At 50.9% G+C, this 23,818-nt stretch overlaps 3 protein-coding genes across 7 annotated transcripts; 2 read left to right on the top strand and 1 right to left on the bottom strand.

Moving 5' to 3' along the window:
* The first annotated feature begins 602 nt into the window (after nt 1-602).
* Gal3st4 (galactose-3-O-sulfotransferase 4) lies at nt 603-8,736 on the top strand. 4 transcript variants are annotated; one of them, XM_036172665.1, is made up of 5 exons: nt 603-686; nt 1,401-1,528; nt 1,882-2,201; nt 2,437-2,740; nt 7,375-8,736. In XM_036172665.1, exons 3-5 carry the CDS (start codon nt 2,077-2,079, stop codon nt 8,455-8,457), a joined length of 1,512 nt encoding a protein of 503 aa, XP_036028558.1. In that variant the 5' UTR covers nt 603-686; nt 1,401-1,528; nt 1,882-2,076; the 3' UTR covers nt 8,458-8,736. The 4 variants fall into 4 exon arrangements, with proteins under 4 accessions (XP_036028558.1, XP_036028559.1, XP_036028557.1 ...); XM_036172666.1 differs by lacking the exon at nt 1,401-1,528 and having other exon boundaries at nt 2,100-2,201; XM_036172664.1 differs by lacking the exons at nt 603-686; nt 1,401-1,528 and adding an exon at nt 700-825 and having other exon boundaries at nt 2,100-2,201.
* A 1,013-nt stretch (nt 8,737-9,749) lies between these two features.
* Trappc14 (trafficking protein particle complex 14) lies at nt 9,750-14,410 on the top strand. 2 transcript variants are annotated; one of them, XM_036171941.1, is made up of 11 exons: nt 9,750-10,354; nt 10,617-10,712; nt 10,812-10,941; nt 11,059-11,145; nt 11,280-11,400; nt 11,495-11,642; nt 11,939-12,021; nt 12,108-12,271; nt 13,027-13,181; nt 13,327-13,520; nt 13,635-14,410. In XM_036171941.1, the coding sequence occupies exons 1-11, from the start codon at nt 9,932-9,934 to the stop codon at nt 13,786-13,788; spliced, it is 1,755 nt and encodes a 584-aa protein (XP_036027834.1). In that variant the 5' UTR covers nt 9,750-9,931; the 3' UTR covers nt 13,789-14,410. The 2 variants fall into 2 exon arrangements, with proteins under 2 accessions (XP_036027834.1, XP_036027835.1); XM_036171942.1 differs by lacking the exon at nt 13,635-14,410 and having other exon boundaries at nt 13,307-13,371.
* A 335-nt stretch (nt 14,411-14,745) lies between these two features.
* Lamtor4 (late endosomal/lysosomal adaptor, MAPK and MTOR activator 4) lies at nt 14,746-18,890 on the bottom strand. The gene is made up of 4 exons (XM_036172044.1): nt 18,690-18,890; nt 18,156-18,236; nt 15,336-15,453; nt 14,746-15,058 (listed from the first exon to the last, which is right to left on the bottom strand). The coding sequence occupies exons 1-4, from the start codon at nt 18,819-18,821 to the stop codon at nt 14,961-14,963; spliced, it is 429 nt and encodes a 142-aa protein (XP_036027937.1). The 5' UTR covers nt 18,822-18,890; the 3' UTR covers nt 14,746-14,960.
* Between the last annotated feature and the right edge of the window lie 4,928 nt (nt 18,891-23,818).

Raw genomic sequence — 23,818 nt, 5'->3', positions numbered from 1 at the left:
TGGAGTCTTAGGCAAGCAGCCCTAAGGAACAACCCCAGATTTCCCAAGCCTGAGGTCTGACTATCTTAATCTAATTGTGGTAATCGAACAGGAATCACATGAGAAAGTACCTATAAAATGTGAACACCAGGCCTGTTTACATTAACACACCTCCACCCTTGCCTTAGGGGTAAGGGGAGCAGTTCTTGGCAAACTTTGGCTATCATGTCTGTCTCCTCTCTCCCCTCCTCTCTTTTCTTTTCTTTCCTCCTCCTCCTCCCCCCCTCCTCCTCCTCCTCCTCCTCCTCCTCCTCCTCCTCCTCCTCCTCCTCTCTCTTTCTCTCTCTCCCCCCCCTCTCCCCTTTCACCTGAATAAATCTTTTGTGGAAAGCCCAAAAAAAAAAAAAAAAAAAAAAGATGTAATTGATTCCTACTTGGAAGGAGGGTAGAAGTAGCATCTTTCAAAGGCAGGCTAGGTGATCTTTTCCCCAGTGGACTGGTAAAGGGGCAGGGAGAGGAGAGACCCAGAAAGAACAGATCAATGCCCAAGCAAGCAAGTAAGCAGCTACTTGGACTGGCGGGACAAAGGGAGGGGAGAGGGAGGAGTCTGGGTGCTAAGAAAAGTTTGTAGGGAAAGTTGATCCAAGGAGCCGGGCGGTGGCGGAGGCAGCCCGACCTGATTTTTCGACTGCTCTCCTTACGGCCTGGTGAGTGGCTAGAGAAGCTGAGGCTGGAACCCGTGGAGGGACCTTTGAATTTATGGACGGAGACTTGAGGGGTTCACAGAAGACTCTTAACAAAGGGCTGACGACAGATGAAGCCGTCACCAAAGCTGCAGAGGGGACCGTGAGCTGGGATGCGGGGATGGGAAGAAATAAAGCTTAGCTCGGGATAGAGGAGTTGCTGGGATAGAGGAGTTGGGGCTGTGGTGGGGGAGGGAGTTGGGGACAGTGTCAGAAGGAGGCGGGTCTCTGGATAGCGATTTTGGATTCTTTTCTCTTGGGGTCACCCTGGTAATTCAGGCAAGGGGGCTGTCAACGCCCGCTGAAAGGACCTTGATCTTTGATTGCAGGGTGTGATCTGAAAAGGTGGAGCTACACTCCAAGTTCATTAGGAAGCTTAGGGCCTGGGAAAGAAGAAAATCAAATCAATCAATCAATCTCTCTCTCTCTCTCTCTCTCTCTCTCTCTCTCTCTCTCTCTCTCTCCTCCCTGTGCACTGATAGACAAGATTAGGAAGCATTTGCACCAGCCCCTTTTAAACCTTGGGGTCTGCCTTGTACTGAGTGAGAAACAGCCTAACCAGCAGGAACAGTGGCTCACATCCCTCCTCCAGGTCCACCGTCCACCCCACCCCCCCGTTCCTCCTCCTGGGTTGCCCAACCTGTTCCTATCTGATCCCCCCCCCCATTCTCTCCTAAGGTTTCCCCCATACTAGTTCCAGAAGGAGGGAGGTCCTTCATTCCTATTTGTGATTGACAGAGGGGCTCAGAAGGCAGCCAGAACCTGGCTTGACAATGCCCTGATGGAAGGTCACCATGGACAAACAGGTTCAGTCTCATTTTGGTGTCCGTTTCGTTTGAGATCTGGGTCCTGGCTTTCTCTCCTTCTCTTTTAAATATCTAAAGCTTGGAAGGAGGTACAGTTGGAGAGTCAGGGGGTGGCTGAAGATAAGCAAGGTTGGCAGAACAGGGAATAGATGCCAGGAAATCTACAAGGGTCTGTAAAGAGCACACACACACACACACACACACACACACACACACGCACGCACACGCACACGCACACGCACACACACCGGGCCACTCCCCACCCTTGCCTCAGGTCTCAGTGGCAGGAGAAGAAGAAAAAGTTCTACCCCTTCTCCTTAGACTCCTCTCCTTCCCCCTCATTTCCCTTCTAGACGCTGACAGAGGCAAAAATCTGCTAACTCAGGGGGCAGACTCAACCAGGGCTGCGAGCAGGCCTGGGGAACGAGCCCCTGGTCTCCAAAAGGTGCCTTTCACGGCCACACAGCCATCTCCAGCTGTCTCTGCCACCCATGGCTCTTGGCCAGGGCTCTGTCACTGACTGTCTAATGTCACTTCCCTTGTGATACATGGGTCCTCTGTCTCCTGCCAGGACCATGAGGCTCTGGAGGCCTGGGAGCCTAGGGGTGGCTCTGGGAATCTTCATGACCATTGGATTTGGCCTCCAGCTCTTAAGGGGACCATTTCAGAAGAGGTGAGTCCCCATCTTGTCCCACCTCTCCGACTATTACCCTCCCCCAACCTACTCTTCCTTAATCCCATCTGGGGATGTGACCCGTGGAGGTAAACACTCATGGTGTGTGTGTGTGTGTGTGTGTGTGTGTGTGTGTGTGCAAGCATTGCATTTCTACTGTCCATTCCTTACAAGGACCTATCTGCTCCACATAATGGCAAGGGACAGGGACACTCCCCTTCCTTTCTCTTTCCAGGTTACCTGGGCTGCAGCTCCGACAGTCCTGGGTCCCTTCATTGGGACCAACTGTTAAGTCTTGCCTACCACGACAGCGGCTTGTGTTCTTGAAGACCCACAAGTCTGGGAGCAGCTCTGTGCTCAATCTCCTTCATCGCTACGGGGACCAGCAAGGGCTACGCTTTGCCCTACCCACCCACTACCAGTTTGGCTACCCAAAGCTTTTTCAGGCCTCTAAGGTCAAAGGCTACCACCCCCAGAGTTCCGATACCAAGAAGCCTTTCCATATTCTCTGTCACCACATGAGATTCAACCTAAAAGAGGTGAGCGGGTTCAGGGAGGGAGGGTAGAGTAAACTTGAAAAGAGACCTCCTGAATTAGTAATGATTCAGCTAGATTGGCTGGCCAGTGAGCCCCAGGATCTTCCTGTCTCCATCTCCCTAGTGGTGGTGGTGGTGGTGGTGAGGTGGGTATGTGTAAAAACCACGTTTTGAAACTTCATGTCACTTCCTTGTTAAGCCCTCAACAGAGTACGGAATAGTCGGACCAATAATCCCAAAACTGAGGAAGTTGAGACACGGGGCGAAGGGAGGTCAGACTAAGGATGTAACCCAGTTGGTAGAGTGCTTGTCCAGCATGTATAAGGCCCTGGATTCAATTCCTAGCCCCATGTAAACCAGGTGTGGTGGTGCACACCTATAATCCTAGCACTTGGGAGATGGAGCCAGAAGGATCTGATATCAAAAAGTTAAAAAAAAAATTAAAAAAAAAAAGTTGAAGACCAACCTGAGCTGTATAACCAGACCCCCATCTCAAATACAAGCGGCCATGACCACAACCGTATAGAAAGGACCCCAAGTCCCACCCTAAAAGAGACTTCTTAGGAGAGAGATGAGCCTGTTCTCTCACAGGCTTAAACCAGTGAATGCTGGTCGACAGAAACAGAAAGCACGGGGGCACTGGGTGTGGTGGCTCACACTGTAATTCTAGCCCCATGAGGGATGAGGAGCACCTGGCAGAAGAACAGAGAAAGACTGGTGTGGTGGGCGAGGAACTTAGAAAAAAGATCAGTAAAGGCTATTATGCTTCCTGCTTTCTCCTGTGTGTGTGTGTGTGTGTGTGTGTGTGTGTGTGTGTCTGTCTGTCTGTCTGTCTGTCTGTCTGTGTCTGTATTTGATACTGGATCTCATGTAGCTCAGACTAGTTTCGATTCGAACTCACTAACTAGCTAAGGATGGGCTTGAACTCCTGATGCTCCTGCCTCCATCTCCCGAGTGTTGGATACAAGTGTGCACAAACCACTATCTGTCTATGTAGTGGTGGGGATGGACCTCAGCACTTTGTGAATGCTAGGCCAGCACTCTACAAAGTAAAATAGTTCTCCAGCTCAGACGTTCTTTGGGTGGACTTTTTTTTTTTTTTTTAGATAGATACCATTATGACATTTACCATTAGCCCAGAATGTCCTAGAACTCATGGTAACTTCTATCTCAGTCTCTCAAAGTGCCGGAACTATAGGTGTGAACCACAATGTCCAGTAAACATCCAATATTCTTGGTGTTTTTGTTTTTGTGTTCAATGAAGTACTGGGGGTTGGTCCCAGGGGTTCCCCACACATGCTAGACAAGCATTTTACCACTGGGCTATACCCCTAGCCCTGACCTGGCATTCTTAGAGGAAGTAAACCATCACAAAGACATGATGATGCGTGTATATATGTGTAAATACAGGAGAGTATGTGCAGCCAATAGAATAGCAGGGACCCCCAAAACACTTGATTTTGAAACAGGCTCTTGTTACATACCCTGGGTTTTCCTTGAACTCTGTCATCCTTCCTCGGCCTTCCAAGGGCTAGGATTTCATGTGTGAGCCACCATACCCAGCATGCAGAACAGGCCAGCTGAGGATCGTGAAGGAGATGACAGCAGCAGCGAGGGGCCGCTCTTGTATGACAAGGGGCTACCGATAAGAGCGAGACAGTAACAAGGATCACTGGACCAAGTTCCTCGAATGGCTGAGAGATGATCTTCACGGCCAATGCCATTCAATGACTGCCTACCGTGTTCCAGGCACTTCCACGCTCTTCCAGATATACTAATCCAGATTGGTCCCCAAAGAAACAAAGGCTCTGATACCATCAGTGAAAGGCCCAAAGCCACACAAGTAGCAAATGGTAGAACTGGGAACAGTTATTTTTAATGCCAGAGACAGTTAACTACCATCTCCTTTCGGGGCGGGGTTGGGGGGCAAAAACAGATTTCAAAGGCTCTGCCCTCTGGGCATGCCCATATTAATGAAGAAAGTAAAAAAACACTCAGTTAAGGAAAGGCATAATTAAAAACAAACAAAAACCAATCTTCATGTGTAGGATGCGTGTGTCCCTAACTGTGATACAGGCAAGGGTGTGCTATGGAGCGTGGCAGTCAGAGACAACCTTGTGTTAGTTCTCACCTTCCACCGCATTTGAGACAGGGTCTGTTTTTGCAGTGTGTGGCTATGTACTCCAGGCTAGCTGGTCTGTGGGTTTCTGGGGACTCACCTGTCCCCACCTCCCATCTCACCATGGGAGGTTTACAGAGGCATGCTACTACATCTAACTTTATTTACCTGGGTCATGGGGATTCAAACTTGGGTCTTCACACTTGCACAGCACTTTACCCACTGAGCCATCTCTCCAGCCTGCCATAACTCCTTTTTTTTTTATAATCCATTTATGTTTATTTATTTTCCTCAGTAAATTTTCAGTCTGTTCTGTTCTGCATCCCCACTCTTAAATCTTCACACTACGAATGTGAACGGTCATTTGTCCTCAGGCTGTGTCCTCCTGCAGAGTGGGGGTGGGGAAGTAGGAGTTTGGGGACTGAAATTTCGTGACAAGAAGAGAAATGAAACCATTTGTTCTTTTTGGGGAGGGATTGGCTAAAGACTGAGGGATGCTTTGTTGCTGGTTGGGGGCTTGCTCACATGGCTTCCAGATGCACAGCATAACACCTTGAATTCCAAATAAGTTCCTATTATCATTCTGGAGATTGATCCAAACTTATTTATTTTATTCATCTGAAGATTAATTTGTTTATTTGTGTGTGAGAGAGACAAGGTGTGCCTATGCATGTACAAGGAGGCTTAGAAAGGACAGCAAGGAGTTCTCAGGTATCATTCTCTGTCTGTTCCTTTGAGGCAGGGCCCCTCCCTCAACCTGGGGCTAGGTTCTCAGCTAGGCCGGAAGTCATCAAGCCCCAATAATCCTCCTGTCTCTGTCCCCATTGGAGATAGGCTTACGGGCATTGGTAGAGATACCTGACTCGGTACATGGATGCTGGGGTCTGAAGACCGGTTCTCACAATTGCAGCATGCCAGGTCTTAATTACTGAGCCACCTGTCCAGCCCCCGATCCTAATTTTTAAAACTCCCTTAAGGACAGACTTACTACCAATTGCCACTGTGATAGAGAAAGGTTAGATTCCATGATAAAAAATCATTATTAGGGAGTCTGGGAACTATTAACACCATATGTCAGTCAGTCTGCAGGGCTGTTACAGCACAACCCAGCCTGATTCTCAAGGTACCTGCTGAGTAATAGAGACACACATCTCAGACTTTAGTCCTACCCATTTTCCAGCACCGCACCACCCCCTGACCCCTGGTGTGCCCTACTTCAGGAGTGTCTTGTTCTCCACCATCTTCAGGAGTTCCAGAAGTGCCTTGCAGTACATCATCTTGGACTGGTCTGAGAACGCATCTGCTGTCCCTGATGGAATCCTGAGGAGCCTCAAGGCTAGTTGTTTTCTTGAAGCTATGACCCAGAGTCCCAAAAAAAGGCATTTAACAGTTTTTGTGTGTGCGCGCTGGTCATGTTGGTACCTGTCTGTAATTACAATGCTCGGGTGGCTGAGGTAGGAAGGAGTTCAAGGACACCCTGGGCTGCATACGTGTGCTCTTGTCTTGGAAAGGGGTAGGGATGTGGAGATATAGTAAAATGTTTACCATGCAAACAATTTCAGGTCCTGAATTTGATTCCCAGAACCCAGGTAAGAAAGCTGGGCACTGTAGCAGGCTCTTGTGTTCCCGGCATTGAGGAGGCAGAAACAGGTGAGTCCCTGGGGCTCCCAGACTAGCCAGCCTTGCCCAGTTATCTCTCCCTCAGGCCAGTGAGAGATCTTGTCTTGAAAACAAAGGTGGATGATGTCTGAGGAAATGAGGCTCTCCCCCAGAGAGAACACACATGAACACTTGCACATGTGAACACACAAAAACTGAATATTAAGATCTTTTATTTTTCTGTAGAAGTAAAAACCAAGTCTGGTTCTTAGAGATTTTAGGTGTGTGCCAGAAGCTCCCAGGGTTCTATCTGTCTCTGTCTCCCCAGCACATGGCTTATTATGGGTGAGCACCACGTACGTGGCTTTTATGTGGGTATTGGGAGTCTGGACTTGGGACCTCATGCTTTATGGACTGAGCCATTTCCTCAGCCCCAGGTTTGAGAGGTTTTGTTTGTTTGTTTGTTTTTTCCCCCAAGACAGGGTTTCTCTGTGTAGCTTTGGTGCCTGTCCTGGATCTCTCACTCTGTAGACCAGGCTGGTCTCAAACTCACAGAGATCCGCCTGGCTCTGCCTCCCCGGTGCTGGGATTAAAAATGTGTGCCACCACTGCCCGCCTGAGAGTTTTTATCAACTAAAGAAGACACAAAGACTCAAGGAAATGAACGATCTAGAGGAGCTTTGTGTGGTCCAGATTTCTGACTAGCCACTATCTTGTGGGAACCTCTGACTACTTCCCTTTTGGAGACAAGTAAATTGAGTCTCAGAGGTGATACAGAATTTCCCCCAAGATCACCCAGCTAATGAAGGGAGCCGAGGGATGACAGCAGAGTTCTGAAGGCTCACCAGAGCCTTAGCTTGTACTTACCTTTTCCTTAGTCAAGTTCTTTCTCTGTGTCTGCTCTTTCTCCCCTCTGCAGGTACTACAGGTCATGCCTTCCGACAGCTTCTTCTTTTCCATTGTCCGAGACCCAGCGGCTCTAGCCCGCTCTGCCTTCTCCTATTATAAATCAGCTTCATCGGCCTTCCGAAACGCACCATCTTTGACTGCTTTCCTGTCTAACCCTCAAGCCTTCTACAGACCCGGGGGCCGTGGCAACCACTACGCCCGCAACTTACTATGGTTCGATTTTGGTTTGCCCTTCCCCCCAGAGATGAGAGTCAGTCCTCATCTACCCAGAGACCCCAACCCCCTCCAGCTACATATTGTGCCTTCTTCTGGTGCCGGCCCTGGAACTCTCTTCCAGCCTATGAGCACCGTTGCTAATAGTCATGAGCAGCCAGCCAGCTTTGCCTCAACGGATTTGGGGCCCTCATCTTTTATCAAGTGGGGTCTGGCCTGGTTGGACTCTGTCTTTGACTTGGTCATGGTGGCTGAATACTTTGACGAGTCATTGGTTCTGTTGGCAGATGCCCTGTGCTGGAGTCTGGATGATGTGGTGGGCTTCACGCACAATGCCCAGGCTGGAAGTAAGCAGAGGCTCAGTGCTGTCAATCAGAGTACGGTGAAAGGTGAAGATCAGCAGCTGACTGCACGGGCCCGGGCTTGGAATAACCTAGACTGGGCTCTTTATACTCACTTCAACCGGAGTCTGTGGGCACGGATAGAACAATATGGCCAGAGTCGGCTGCAACGGGCCGTGGCTGAGCTCCGGGCACGAAGAGAAGCTCTAGCTAGACGTTGCTTGATGGGAGGTGAGGCTTTAGACCCCAAATACATCAGCGATGTAAGGTTCCGTCCTTTCCAGTTCGGTTCAGCTAAAGTTTTGGGCTACGTCCTTCAGAATGGACTGAGCCAGAAAGACCGAGAGGAATGTGAACGCTTGGCTACCCCTGAGCTACAGTATAAGGACAAACTTGATGCCAAGCAGTTCCCCCCTACAGTCTCCCTGCCTCTCAAGACCTCAAGGCTACTTCCCCCATATCTATCGGATTACAAATTAGAACACAAGTGGCCGGCGGATGACAGCCAGATACACCTTCCCTTTCCTTGGAATGAATAGGAAGTTGGCTCTAAGGTGAGACTGGAGTTGTCTGGCCTTTCTGGAGGAATTCCAGCAGCATCTGCCTCCACCCTCCACTTCCAGCTGCTCACTTTGCCTCTTCAAGTCTCAAGACAGGTTCATGTAGCAGTTCCCCCCAAAGCCCCCCCCCCCAGGGGCCAAAGAAGAGTGAGCCAGAGAAAGTTTGGGGACCATTTCTCTATGAAATCTTTGTCATGGAGCTGTGTGGATTTCACTGTGAAAATGTTTGCTGGGTGAATAAACACTATGAAACGTTTACTTATTTTTTAAAAACATTATTAGATTTATTTTTGTGAACGAGTGTTTTGCCTGCACGTGTAAATGTGCACCATACATGCCTGGTGCCCACAGGTCTCCTGGAACTGGAGCTACCAATGATCGTGAGCCATCATGTGGGTGATGGGTCGGAAGCCCTGCTCCTCTGCAAGAACAGCAAGTGCTCTTACCTCAGAACCATCTCTCCAGCCCCCAGTTAGTAGTTTTATGTAGAGCTCTCAAAAGGGAAGGGATGGGGAAATCTTTTGTTGGATAGAAACTGGACTGGAAAGGGTTCTTTCTTTTCTCTCTGTATTTCCTCAAGGCCATTGGTACCAATACAGCCCATTGGTAAAATGAATGACTAGCAGGAGGCTGAGGGTCATGTATGCCAGACACACACACACACACACACACACACACACACACACACACACGTGCACGCACACACGCGCGCATACTACCAAAACCAATAACCTCCAACCACCACCACCACCACCACCACAAAAGTCCAAGAAAAAGACAGGGGGGGTAGCTCAGTTGGCAGAGTGCTTGCCTAGCATGCACGAAGCCCTCAAGGATTCTCTCTCCTCAGCCCTGCATAAGTCAGACCGGACGACACTGTATGCAACGCCAGCCTGTAATGCCAGCCCTCCGGAGAACGGAGGCGAGAGAATCAAAAGTTTGAGCACATCCTCAGTCAGACAGGGTGTTTAAGGCGGGCTGGGGCTACAGGCAACCCTGTCATAAAAAGAAAGACTCGTGAGGGGGTTGGGGGAACAGAAAGAGAAAATTAGGGAGGAGAGCAAGGGAGAGAGGTCAGAAGAGAAAGAAAAAAGACGGGGAGAAGGAGGAGGGGCAAATAGAAATAAATTCCACCCAAAGAAGCCGGTCAGGTCTCCTACAAATTCCTCGGCAGCCTGCACTCACGACCCCCACCCGCGCGGCCCCATCCGTGCCACCACGGAGGCTACGCCCCTTCCCTTCCCTTCCGCTTCCGGTTTTTCCCCGGTCATTCAGCCCCGCACCCCAGTTCCGGCGCCGCCGGGTCTGGGTTCCGGGTCCGTTTCCCTGGTTTCCGGGCCCGGCTGGTGTCTCCCGCTGCCGGGCGGAGCAGCGGCCCTCGGGGTGGGGGGTCGGGACTCGCCGGCCGAGCTCCCGCCGGCCCGGTGTCGGGTCGCGTCGCCTTCCCCGCCCCATGGAGTCCCAATGCGACTACTCGATGTATTTCCCGGCCGTGCCGCTGCCGCCACGCGCCGAACTGGCTGGGGACCCGGGCCGGTACCGGGCGCTGCCCCGGCGCAACCATCTGTACCTAGGGGAGACGGTCCGCTTCCTGCTGGTGCTGCGCTGCCGGGGCGGCGCGGGGCCCGGCGTCGGGGGCGGCGCGGGCTTGGCATCCCGAGGGGCCTGGACCGAGCTGGCGACTGCCCTGGCCGCCCTGGCCTCGGTCAGCGCCGGAGGGGTGCTGCCAGGGGGCGGCGGCGGCGGCGGCGGCGCCGGCGACCAGGATGCTGAGCCCCCGGGGGGAGGGGACCCAGGGGGCGGGGGCTTGTTCCGAGGCTGCAGCCCCCTTCTCACCCACGGCCCGGGCCCTGCTACCTCAGGGGGAGCGACCACGGTGAGGATCTCGGGGTGACAGGGGCTGAGGGGAGGTTTGCCGGGGCCACAGAGGAGGCAGTCTGGGGCAGTGGACTCTTTAGGGACCTGACGCAGGGAGGCAGGTGACAGACAGCATCGTCCTGCCTTGCAGAGGGACCTAAGACAGGACAGCGAGGGCTTGACAGCCAGAGGAGGGCGTAAAGACTAGCCCTGTCTTGCAGCGAGGTTGAAGAATCCTGCATCTTTGATACTGACTTCTCACCCCTTTCATAACCCCCTAGCTGCCTGTGGAAGAACCGATCGTGTCCACAGATGAGGTCATTTTCCCGCTCACTGTTTCACTGGATAGACTGCCCCCAGGGACACCCAAGGCCAAGGTAGGATGACAAAGCTGGAGCTGTTGCCCTATAATGCAGAAGACATTTCAGAACCCGTCTGGCAGACCTGAGTCATGGCCCGGTGGCTCCTGTACCTAGATTGTAGTGACCGTGTGGAAGCGCGAGGTCGAGGCACCGGAAGTCCGAGATCAAGGCTACCTGCGCTTACTACAGACGCGATCTCCTGGGGATACTTTCCGTGGAGAGCAGAGCGCCTTCAAGGCCCAAGGTCCGGGAGAGGAGGGAAGCTAGAGCTTGGAGGAGGGGTAGATTCGAGGGGCCAGACTGGAAGGGGAGAGCTGTAAGGTAGTGGTCTGATTTCTTGCCTCATCCTCTCTCTCTGCAGTGAGCACCCTGCTGACACTGCTTCCCCCTCCAGTTCTGAAATGCCGGCAGTTCACTGTGGCTGGAAAACACTTGACCGTGCTCAAGGGTGAGCGGATCTGCAGGCTCAAAGGCTTGAACAGCAAGGGAGTGGATTGGAGGGCAGTGATGGGTCTGTTATGCTAGGTAAAGGGGGTGGGTGGGGTCTCACTGCTCTGAACTGGGCTGGTTCCCCCCACACAGTGCTGAACAGCTCTTCCCAGGAGGAGATCTCCATCTGGGATATCCGAATCCTCCCTAACTTCAACGCCAGTTATCTGCCTGTCATGCCTGATGGCTCTGTACTTCTGGTGGACAATGTCTGGTGAGGTCCTGGGGAGGGGCAGGGATGTTGAGAGGTGGGGACAGAGATGGGATATGGCAAGCTCAATGCACTGCCTTCTTTTCTTCTGAATTAGTCACCAGTCTGGGGAAGTCTCCATGGGCTCCTTCTGTCGGCTTCCTGGTACCTCTGGCTACTTCCCCAGTCCACTTAGTGCTCTGGAGGAACACAACTTCCTGTTTCAGCTGAGAGGGGGTGAGCAGCCCCCTCCTGGGGCCAAGGAGGTGAGCTGGTGTGTTCGCATACGTGATGAAAATCGGGGAACTGGAGATAGGGTTCAGTTGGTGGAGTGCTTGTGTACCAAGCACAAAACCGTAGGTTCTGCCCTCAGCATTGTATGCATCAGGTGTAGTGGTGTGTGCCTGGGATCCTAGCACTTGGGAGGTAGCAGGAAGTTCAGAAGTTCAAGGTCATCCCTAGCTATATAAGGAGTTGCAGAATAGACAATGGAAGGGGAAGTCCATGGGCTTAAGAGAAGAAAACTCTGAACATGGGAAGTCTTCCTTTGTCCTGTCTGCAGGGTCTTGAAGTCCCCTTGATTGCCGTGGTTCAGTGGTCCACCCCAAAACTGCCCTTCACCCAGAGCATCTACACCCACTACCGGTGAGTATGTGGGAGACCCACCAGGCACTTCTCCTGCTCACCTCTGCCTAACACATACACCCAGCTTCCTCTTCCACTGCTCCTAGCCTGCCCAGTGTCCGCCTAGACCGCCCCTGCTTTGTGATGACTGCTTCTTGTGAATCCCCTGTTCGGACCTACGAGCGGTTCACTGTCACCTACACGCTGCTCAACAACCTCCAAGACTTCCTTGCTGTGAGGCTTGTGTGGACCCCGGAACACGCACAGGCTGGTGGGTCACCTACCAGGCTGAGACCTTGTCCCCTGGGAGGGACAGGGGAAAGCAAGTAGTAGGGTAGTGAGAACGGTTCCAGGAGGTGTCAGCCCCACCTCCGAGGGTGACTGCAGTACCCAGATGGCTCCGCCGAGTACCCAGCTAGTCATCCCGGGTCACAGGATGGGGCGTTCAGATATAGGCAGTGGGGGTCGCCGGGCGGTGGTGGCGCACGCCTGTAATCCCAGTACTCGGGAGGCAGAGGCAGATGGATCTCTGTGAGTTCGATGCCAGCCTGGTCTACAGAGCTAGTTCAGGACAGCCTCCAAAAGCTACAGAGAAACCCTGTCTCGAAAAACCAAAAAAATAAAAAAATAAATAAATAAATAAATAAATAAATAAATAAAATAAAATAAAATAAAATAGGCAGTGGGCAGAGACACTGGATCTGCACTTTCTGGTACAAGCTCTCCCTCGCTCAGTTACTGGCTCTGTGACCTTGGGTAAGTTACTTTGTCTCTCTGGGCTTCTATGCTCTCTAAAACTGAGTGAATAACAGCTCACGGCTTCTTACGCATATTAACGAGTTGGTTAGAACAGACCTCAGCACACAGCATTAACTACTATTGTCTATAACCCTCAGCAAAAGATAACATTTACTCAGTTCACTTCACAGAGCTGCGAATTATACGCCCCCCCCCCTTGCTGGTAAAGACCTGTGGGAGCTGAGGAAAGCTATCCAGTGCTCACGGGTACCTGTTTTCTGTCCCCAGGAAAGCAGCTGTGTGAGGAAGAGCGTCGGGCCATGCAAGCAGCCCTGGACTCCATCGTCTGCCACACACCCCTCAATAACCTTGGCTTCTCCCGGAAGGGCAGCGCACTTACCTTCAGTGTGGCCTTCCAGGCCCTGAGGACGGGGCTCTTTGAGGTGGGCCCAGCGTTGGGTGGAGCAATCGGGGCTTCCTAGCTTCTAGAGGGGAAACATCTTAGGTGGCACTGGAAGGCTGGGCACAGGGAAGGTGAAACCCAGTCCAACCCTGGGTCTGTGTGAAGGTCTGCATCTTCCTACCCAGCTGAGCCAGCACATGAAACTGAAGCTCCAGTTCACTGCCAGTGTGTCCCACCCTCCACCTGAGGCCCGGCCCCTGTCCCGCAAGAGCAGCCCCAGCAGTCCTGCTGTCCGGGACCTGGTGGAAAGACACCAGGCCAGCCTAGGCCGTTCCCAGTCTTTCTCCCACCAACAGCCTTCCCGTAGCCACCTCATGAGGTAAGGGACCTGGACTGGTGTCAGGGTGGCCAAGAAGGAAGTTGGGGGGGCAGGAGCAGGGCGCCAGAGGGATGCTGCACCCTCCCAGAGCCCACAGCCTCTGTCTTCTCCCAGGTCTGGCAGCGTGATGGAACGCAGGGCCATCACACCCCCTGTGGCTTCCCCCGTCGGTCGTCCCCTCTACCTGCCCCCGGACAAGGCTGTGCTTTCTCTAGACAAGATTGCCAAGCGCGAGTGTAAAGTCTTGGTGGTGGAGCCCGTCAAGTAGCCCCAGTCTGCTCGCTCAGCTCCGTACACTCCAGAAACCCTAAGCCCCCGGAGGGCTCCTTGTTCCCAGGCGGCGTCTCCCACTGGTGGCAGAGAGGCCCTTCAGGGCTGCTGCCTGTCTGTGTCTGCTGGTGAGGGGTGAGGGCAGCTGTGAAATGGGCAGCATGGCTGCAGCTCAGCCAACAGTATTCCCCAAGTTCCCGTGGTGGTGGGGGGGGCTGGCCCCACCCCAGCAGGGCAAGGGGCTGCAGGCGCTCCCTTGTCCCAGCCCTTCACTTTGTCCCGAGTTTACAGAGTATTCTCATCCTGTTCAGTCCTCTCTGCCTCTGAAATTCCCTGCCACCCACCCGCAGGGCTGAGATTAGAGGGTGGTGGTGGTAAAGGGACCCCAACAATGACAATGACTCTCCTGTCTCAGGGGTTGGGGACATAGCTAGGTGGCCTCTTTCTGCCCCTCATGTTTACGTTGGCAGCCTGAAGCACTTTAAGTTCCATTTTCTTGGGTTTTTTTTTTTGGTTTCGTTTGTTTTGTTTTTGTTTTTCGTTTTTGTCTGTTCCTGTAACTTATTCTCTGACTACATCTTCCAACTGAAGTAAAACTATTAAAAGCCGTTCAGGAGGGAGTCTAGGTGTTGTCCATGTGCTGACCACAGGGGCGATCGCCTTCAGTATACAAACAGCTGCCTTCCTGTCCATGACTCTCCAATTCCTGGTTCTACTTATGTTGGTTTTGAAACACCCTAGACTGGCCCTGAAACCCAGGCTGTCTGAAACTTGATGCTCCTGACTTGCCTCTCAAGGGCCGGGATGACAGATGTGCATCGCAGCACCTGTCTCTAGTTCTCAGTTCTAGGCTGCCTGGTGGTGGTTTTTGTCTCACCAAGATGTTCTGAGGTATGGCTATCTTCCTGGAAGGACGAAGATGAGCACCCAAACAAACCATTCTGTGCACACGTCCTGAGCCCTGGAAGGGTTGAACTGCTGTTTATTACGCAGAAGGGGAGAAAGGAGGGGATGCTCTTGCCATGGTTTCCCTTAGCGCAGAAATCGCTAAGCCTTTGTGTCTTGGGTGGGAGTGAGGAGGTGTCGAGCACAGACCCAGTCCCAGCAGCGAGAAAGGTAGAGGATGGTGTCCCCCTGTCACAGGCCCCAGCGGCAGTCCACTTCTCCAGCTCAGACATCAATAGGTTCCCGACCTCGGTTCTGCCTCTTTACCACAAACACCCTCTGTCCGGACACAGTCACCAGCAGCGTGTGTTCACCAAAGACCACTGGAAGGGAAGGGAGCAAAGTCAGTGGGGACAGTGGCCTCCATGGGGGTCACAGCAAACTTGGCTGGGATGGGACAAAGGAGAGGCGGCTGTGAAAGGCCTTCCTGTTCTTATTACTCGGTTCTCATACCAGAGGACCTCAAACTGAGGGCAGTGGTTGAACCAGGGACCCCAGGAGGATTTGGGAGTCAGTGGAATGGAGCCAGATATTCGCCCCCTAAGCAGAGAAGCCTCTAGAAGCAAACCCCCGCCACCACCTCCAAAAGCAGGAGCTTACCAGACAGGCGCTTGAAAGGGATGTTCGTGCCATGGTGCAGCCGGAAGCCACAGGCTGTGCTGACCAGCTCTGAGATGGTGCTGGCTGCCTGCTCATCGTTCTCAAGGTCCCCAGATGACTGCATGTGCATGGAGGAGGTAGGGGCAAAAAGTGAGAGACCAGTGTGAGGAACAAATTCGAGGCACAGGACCTCTGGTTCCTATACTTATGGTCTCCCATAGTCCCAAGGTGCCCAGCATTGCATAAATTCTACCTGGAGCTTCTTTATGATGGTGTTGCCTTCCCTTGTGCCATCCTGTTTCTCACCCTGAAATACCAACCTTTACTTATAACTGCTGATACCCATGCTGGGGATCAAAACCTTAGGTGTGATCATCAAATGATCTACCATACCTCCAGCCTCTCTAGGCAGGTGCTCTACCACTGAGCCACACCCCAGCCCCTCACTGGGGGATTCTAGACAGGGGCTCTACCACTGAGCCACACCCCAGCCCCTCACTGGGGGATTCTAGACAGGGGCTCTACCACTGAGCCACACCCCAGCCCCTCCCTGGGGGATTCTAGGCAGGTCTTCTACCACTGAGCCACACCCCAGCCCCTCACTGGGGGATTCTAGACAGGGGCTCTACCACTGAGTCACACCCCAGCCCCTCACTGGGGGATTCTAGGCAGGTGCTCTACCACTGAGCCACACCCCAGCCCCTCACTGGGGGATTCTAGACAGGGGCTCTACCACTGAGCCACGCCCCAGCCCCTCTCCTAGGATTCCTGGCAGATGTTCCACCACCGAGCCAACTGTCCTGTCTTTAAAGTCTCCATCTATTCCCAATCTTCCCACTTGTCCTGTCTGTAGGCTATGAAGCAGAAACACCCACTTTGTCTTTGGAACCTTCCCTCTGGCTACTCCTTGGGTGATAGGACTGCTGTCCAGATTTCTCTGAACAATAGTACAGGCTGTCTCAACTTCCTCTTCCCATTGCTTCTAAGTGAGCCCGTTACTAGGCTCAGTTCCTTTTGCTCTCAGTTTCTCCATTTGTAGATTGGGGTCAGCAGGACCTATTTTATGGGCTTGTGAAGGTTTCATAAGAAAATGAGAGAGCATTATGTATCTACTTAATAAACGTTCTATATAACTGCTATCAGGTCACCTCAAACTCAGTATCTGCAGTTAGGCCATCAAAATTCCCCTTAGCTACCTCCTTGGTCAGCTTCCTTTCTCAGTTTCTTATTTGTTCAGGCACCATCATATTTTCTGGTTTTCCCAGTTCAAAGTCCTGCTGAATGAGTACTTCAGAAAGGTTACATACACCCAGAAGTACTTTTATCTAATATCTAATTTTATCTGATTATAATATATATCAACACCTCTAAGATGTATTCTCTGGGCTGTGGAGATGGCTCAGTGAATAAGAGCACTTGCTATATAAGCAAGAGGACCTGAGTTCAAATCCCCGGCCAGGCATGGCCACACTTGTAACCCCAGCACTGTGGGGGCACAGACAGGTTCATTGCTGGAGCTTGCTCAGGGCTGCAAGCCTAGCTCCAGGCTCAGTGAGAGACCCTGCCTCAAGAAATAAGGCAGAGAGTGATAAAGCAGGACTCTCGTATCCTGCTGGCCTCAGCACATGCATGGGTATACATACCTGTGCACACGTGTGCAGACACACACCAAAAGTAGATACAATGTCTTCTGTCCGTACCCCTTATTGCTACAGTCTAGTGTCCTACCTAGATGACGCTCCTGGAAGAGTCTTGTTAAACCTTTTCAGTGACTTATGTTTTTGTTTTAAATAACCCTCAAAGATGTCAAAGCTAGCCACAGGAAGTCCTCCACTGTCAGATTCTTACCACATCATCCTGCTCAAACCATTTCAACACAAACCCACACCTAACCCAGACAGGCACTGACAGGCTCAGGCCAGTATGTCCAGCTTGCTCCCAGCCCTAAGTGTTCTTTTTCTCATTCACAACCTTCTGACCTCGTAGCTCAGCTCAACTTCTGCTCTAAAGAAGCCTTGCCATTGGAAAAAAAAAAAAAAAAAAAAAGTTCGGGTTGGGGATTTAGCTCAGTGGTAGAGCTTAGCAAGCGTGAGGCCCTGGGTTCGGTCCTCAGCTCCCAAAAAAAAGTTCTAGGGGCAGGTGAAATGGCTCAGAACATAAAAATGCTCGCCTCAATGCCTGATGACCTGAGTTCAATCCACAGGACCCATGTGGTGGAAGGAGAACTCACCTGCAAAGGTGTCCTGTGACATTCACTAGCTGTGGCACCCAAATGTGCCCCCATGTCAGTTTTAAAGATACACCAAATAAAAACATACTACAAGTGACTAGTTGCCATCAAACTAATTGTTCGACTTTAGAAAAGCTGGTCTTTTTTTTTTTTTTAAGGCAAGGTTACATGTAGTCCAGACTGGGAGTGAATTTACTATGTAGCCAAGGATGACCCTGAACTTCTGATCTGCCTGTCTCCACCTTTCAAGGGCTGAGTTTATGTCCCACCATGCTTAGTTTTATACAGTACTTGGGACTGAACCCAAGGCTTTGTGCGTGCTAAGCAAATTAACTCTCCGAACTGAGCCTTTGGTAACAAACCTCTTACATACCATCAAACAGGAGACTTGGATTCCAGACATTTAATTACTGAAAGCTTACTATATGGCAAGCAGGGAGCCAGACAGAGGACAAAAACAGACAGCTGGGAGAAACTGGGGCAAGATCTGAAGGGATTTGTGGACCGTGTATCCCAAAAGGACACCTCCCCACACCTCCACACACACCCTGTCCTGCCCCGTGCGCGCGCCTTGCTTTTCCACAACGCACCACAAGCACTGCACCTTCGCTCAGCACCAGGTAGCCAAGCTGGTCTGGGATTCGCTCCAGTCCCTGGGTCAGTGCGGAAGTCTAGTGGGTAAAAAAGGCAAGGGGTGAGGAGCGTGACAGCCTTGCAGACCCATCTTCCTCCTGGATAGGGCCCTTCCAGACCCTCTAAATGCCTTGTAAGACTGAGTCTCCATCCACGGTCACTAGTGGACCGACCCCTAAGTCCTTCCACTTGTCAAGTAGGCGACCCAGGAGGCCTTCCTAGCCCCATACCCCCTCCTCGAGGCCCTTCTCCCTCCAGACCCCTTGTGCCCCGCCCCTTGTGCCATCTAGACTATTCCCCTGCCGCAGAACGCCGGGTGGCAGAGCCTTCTCCAGCCCTCCCTGTCGCCTCCCTCCCATCTCCGTTCCCTCTCGGTCGCAGGGTGGACTGGAGGTGACAGCGGAAGGCAGGCCATAAGGGGGCAACCGAAGCTTGGGGAACAGGGACGAGGAACCCTAGGCGTGCACGCCCGCGCATGCGTCCTCACTCACCATCGCAGCCGTAGGGGCCAGGGAAGCTGTCCACCGGATAGGTAGCTTCCGGCGCCAGGCTCCGGTCATGTGGTTCCACCAGCTGACTCTAGCCCAGCCCTTCGCCTGCCGATTGGAGGGTAGGTCCGTCATCAGCCTTCATCAACCACTGTGGAGCGCCGCTTCCCGGACACACTCGTGGATTGGTTGCATTTCTCCGACCTGGGAGAGCGTCGGAAGAGTCCGCGAGTTAGTGGGCGGGGCGGGGAGGGGCGGGGCGGGGGGGGGGGGGGGGGGGCGGGGCGGGGCGGGGGCGGGACACCTCTACTCCACCCTCCGGTTCTACGAATGTACGCTTGTGCGCCCAGATTTGAGCAGAAACTAACGGGAGCCTAGTGATGTAAGGGAACACCCGTTAGGTGTCCTGCCTCAACCTGAAATGAGAGACTAACGTGAAAGAAAGACGATGGGTTGCATATGAAAAGCCGTTCACAATGTTACTCTTCTGTCTTGAGGTTTAAGAGTGAAGCAACCTAAATATAACAAATGGGTAAGTCAAATTTGGGGCGTACACACAGTGGCTTAGGATCAACACAAGGGAATAAGGTCCCTGTTAGGCCCTGGGCGTGGAGACCCCCCAAAGAGACCACCAGAGACACGAGCTCACCGAAATGCAAAAGCAAGGTTTATAGGAACAGTTCAAGCCTCCCGGCAGGGACCTCTCCAACCCACCAACATAGCAGAGGCTGGAGGAGGTGACCGCCCCTCTGCTCAGTTTAAAAGGCAGAAACCATAAGATTACATCAGTTAGGGGTGCTACTATGGGTACAATTCTGATTGGCTCAAAGTTTTAGGGGCTTTCCAGAATTTTTGTGTTATCTTACTTTGTAGTTTTGACTGGTTGTTTGTCAAACTTTATAGATTATCTCTGGCATTGGGGCATCTGTGATTAATCAATTGCTACCAGATAGCTCTTCAAACATCCTGACTTTGTACTTTTGACCATCTCCTGCATTGGGGCATTCTGTGGTTAGTCAGTTGTTACCAGATGGCTCTTCAAACTAATCCTGACTTTGTCCTGGGACCTATGTCAGCGGCTCTGAGAATTTAGAAACTCAGGCCTGTTTCAAGCTGGGGTGAGGGGCTTGCTTGAAATGGGGGTGCTTTGGTTCTTCGGTCCCGACGTACAATGCAGCATGAGAATCTCGAAAACATGATACGAGAAGTTGAAAGCAGGCTGGAGAGATGGCTCCAGAGACCACTCAGCTAAATAGCCAGTTCAAAGATAGCCTGAGGCCTGAGCTACCTGCGGAGACACTGACCTACACACACAAATACACTTCTGGCAAATCCAGAAAAACTGGAAGCATGTTAGTGGCTGGTAGTGGGGCAAGAGAACATAGAGGGAGGCTGTTAATGAGACTTTTGTTTGTTTTGAGGGGGCAGGGTGATTTATACTTTTTGGAATTCATGTTGAAGACTGCACATCTTCGTGAATGTGCTGAAATCACTGAATCCTACACTTTGAAATAGAGAATTTTAAGATGTGTGAATTATACCCTGCCTCCCCCCGCCCCCCTTTTCAGTGCTGAGAATTACAGCTCAACAGTGAAAGTCCTTGGTCCAAAATCCTCCTGTTTTAGAAGCAGCAGATAGCTAGAGAAGAAGTGTGTCTTTTAAAGTGAGGTGAGGCTGTGGAAACACTTGCCTAGCACTCACAGGCCCCAAATTCAATCTTGATGACAAAAATATGGAAGTAGGGCTGGCAAGATGGCTCAGTAGGCAAAGGGGCTTGCTGCCAAGCCTAATAACCTGAGTTTGATCACTGGGTCCCACACTGAGGATGGAAACAACTGACTCCCACAAGTTGACCTCTGATCTCCATCTGTGAGCCGTGGCACACATGGCCACACACATACACACACGTGTACATAGTAAATTAATAAAAGTAGACGTATAATTACAAGATAAAATTTAATTTAAAAGGGTCTGGTAATGCATACCTGTAATCCCATACTCAGGAGTGAAGTGGGAGGATCTTGAATTCGAGACTATTTTAAGGTAAATAGTGAGATTGTCTCTAAAGAGTTTTAAATTAGTGAAGATTGTCAAGAGAAAGATATTCAGAGATGTTAAATATGCAAGGCCTTCCCTGGCCTTAGATACTCATGAAGCTTAGGAATAACATGGGGTTTTGTTTATTTGATGTAGGACTTCATGTAGCTTAGGCTGGCCTTGAGTTCCTGACACTCTTGTTTCCACCTCCCAAGTGCAGAGGTTGCAGCTGTGTGTTGACACAGCTGGCTAGGGATAGCTTTGCATTGATTACTCAGACAGAGGCAGGTGGATCTCTGTGAGTTCGAGGCCAGCCTGGTCTACAGAGTGAGATCCAGGAAATTCGCAAAGCTACACAGAGAAACCCTGTCTCGAAAAAAAAAAATTTTTTAAAAAAGGAGCGTTTTAATCTATACACATTCATCTAAAACTCTTGTTCATAATTCCATAATACCCCTCCCCACACACACACACACACACTTAATGTCCCTGTAATAGCTCCATGTTGTAGATGTAGATGTAACTCCATACTTTAGAGGTCGAGCCTTGCTTCCAGGCGTACATCTGGCCAGTTGTCAGTTTCTACTGGCAGAGTCAGTTTCTACTCTCAATTTTCTGACGTCAAGGCCAACGCTTTTTCCCTTCCCTCTCTGGACCGATTATGCAGTCCTTTAAAACTGCATTTTACCTTTTTAATCGCAAATGACTAAACCATCCAAGAACGGTTAGTATTCAGTGATCAAGAAGGGAATGAGGGTCTGGAGAGATGGTTTGGTGGTTAAGATTGTGTGGTGCTCATCCAGAGGACCTGCGTTTGGTTCCCAGCATTCATGTCAGGCAACACATAAGCTCTAGCTGTAGGGGGTCTGATGTCTTCTCTCTTCAGGCCTTTGTGGACATACACACGCACACACACACACACACACACACACACACACACTTTTTTTTTTTTTTAAAGATTTTATTTCTTTATTATGCATACAGTGTTCTGCCTGCATGCATCCCTGCAGGCCAGAAGAGGGCACCAGATCTCATTACAGATGGTTGTGAGCCACCATGTGGTTTGCTGGGAAATGAACTCAGGACCTCTGGAAGATGAGTCAGTACTCTTAACTTCTGAGCCATCTCTCCAGCCTCCACATATGCACTTTTTAAAAAATAAGAATAATTTTTTTTAAAGGGCAAACTTTCGTCTCCCTTCAGGCGTAATGTCAGGCATAATTATTGACACAGCTATGAGCGACACATAGAATACTGATTTTCAACTATAGACAGCCCGTGCAATGGCATGAATTATATCTCCTTTGACCTCAAAACTTCCTCCTGACATTTCTGTCAATACAGAAGAACTCTTTGCAAGGCCCTGTCTGTCATTCAGTACTGTTTCCTTTTTCAGCAACTTGGTTCATACTACTCATGTCGACATCAGTTGTTTCTTGCTCTGCAAACAAGTGTGTTTTGGGCATTTCCTATGTACCAAACACTCTCCTTAAAATTGGTGGTGAGAGTAGTGACTTTTCTCTGAGATGGGATCTCATGCAGGCTTGAGGCTAATACTCCTGTAAGCCAGCATGGTAAGAACTGTACATGGAAACCGGCCTTGATAATGAGTTTTCACTAAAACAACAAAACTATGAGCCGCAAAGAGCACCCTGAACAAGTGGGATGTGATTAATGGGACTGAAATTAAGGAGACATGCCAGAGATCTCTCTGTGACGATCTTCTCAGACACGTTTCACTGAAGAGTGGGCCCCACCTGAATATGGGCAGTGCCATCTAGTGGAGTAGGATCCCAGACTGAACAATGAAGAGACAGTGAGCTGAGCACCAGCGTCCATCTCTCTCTGCTTCCTGACTGTGGATACCATGTGACCGGCCGCCTCAAGCTCCAGCTGCCCTGCCTTCCCACCACCAAGAAGAACTGTATCTCCCGAAACCATGAGGCTTCCTCAAGTGCAGGATCTTGTCACAACTACCAGAAAGTTATCTGGTAATTTAATTAAAAAGGTTGAGACTTTTTTCTGACGTGAATATACACATATCAATAACTGTTTTGTACAGTTCAGAGGATGATCTGTGATAGCCACAATTTTGCTTTTGAACGGGTTGTGTTCTCTCCCTCCCTCTTAATAAAGGGAACACAAAATATAATCAAATTGGGCATTCAAATATCCAGCAAAAACTAACTGGGGAAGCCCTTTTAAGGCAGCCACTAACAGACAGAGAGTCCGGGGCAGAGTAGAATGTCTCCTTGGGGAAGGATTCTAAGTCAAAGAACAATAATCATCAAATTAGGAGCTTACAGATATCCAGCAGAAACTGACCTGGGGATGCTGAGGCAGTTGACTGGAATTCCGCCATTAAGTGTTCACCTATGGCTGAACTTTCAGCTTCTCGCCTGCCACAGGCACCTTTAAACCGTGGTGCGAACACTAGGGAACCTCTGTTGGAAATGGGTCACCTGCCGCTCATTCTCAAGGGCACTTTATTTGGTTGGTTGGTTGGCTGGTTGGTTGGTTTGGAGACAGGGCCTCACAGTGTAGACGAGGCTGACCTGGTATGCACAGAGATCCTCCTGCCTTTGCCGCCAGAGTTCTGTGATTAAAGATGTGTGCCACCGTGTACTGGCAGGCACAATATTTTCACTCTTGGGCTCTTTCGATGCTTGGTTCCCACCCTATCAGAGTTCCATCCCTGGATTATCCCTGTGTGTCACAACACGGGTGTGTGAGTTCATGTGGATCCATGGAAAGAAGACTCAGAGGCATCTTAAGAATGAATCTAGCCCATTATGACTGCAGAAGGGTCCAGCCTGGAAGGGCTGAAATGCCTTTCCTTCACCTAGGGCATCTTTATTTTCTCTCTATTTACAGTTTAGCCAATTAATTTCCGTACCTTCGAAACAACCTGAAAGGAGAACCCAGAGATACAATGCCAAGTGCAAATTCCTGGATTTCTCAGGTACCAAGGTGGTTTTCTAGGTTTCCTGAACCAAGTTTTGCATAGGCCATGGATCTTTGGGAGACTCTCAGACAAGATTCACATAGGGCAATAAGAGAAACAAAAGGTGTCTGCTGTGGGATGTTCTGTATGC

Source organism: Onychomys torridus, chromosome 22, assembly GCF_903995425.1.
Source record: "Onychomys torridus chromosome 22, mOncTor1.1, whole genome shotgun sequence".
Classification (NCBI taxonomy): Eukaryota; Metazoa; Chordata; class Mammalia; order Rodentia; family Cricetidae; genus Onychomys; species Onychomys torridus.
This window is presented reverse-complemented; position numbering and strand designations above follow the sequence as displayed.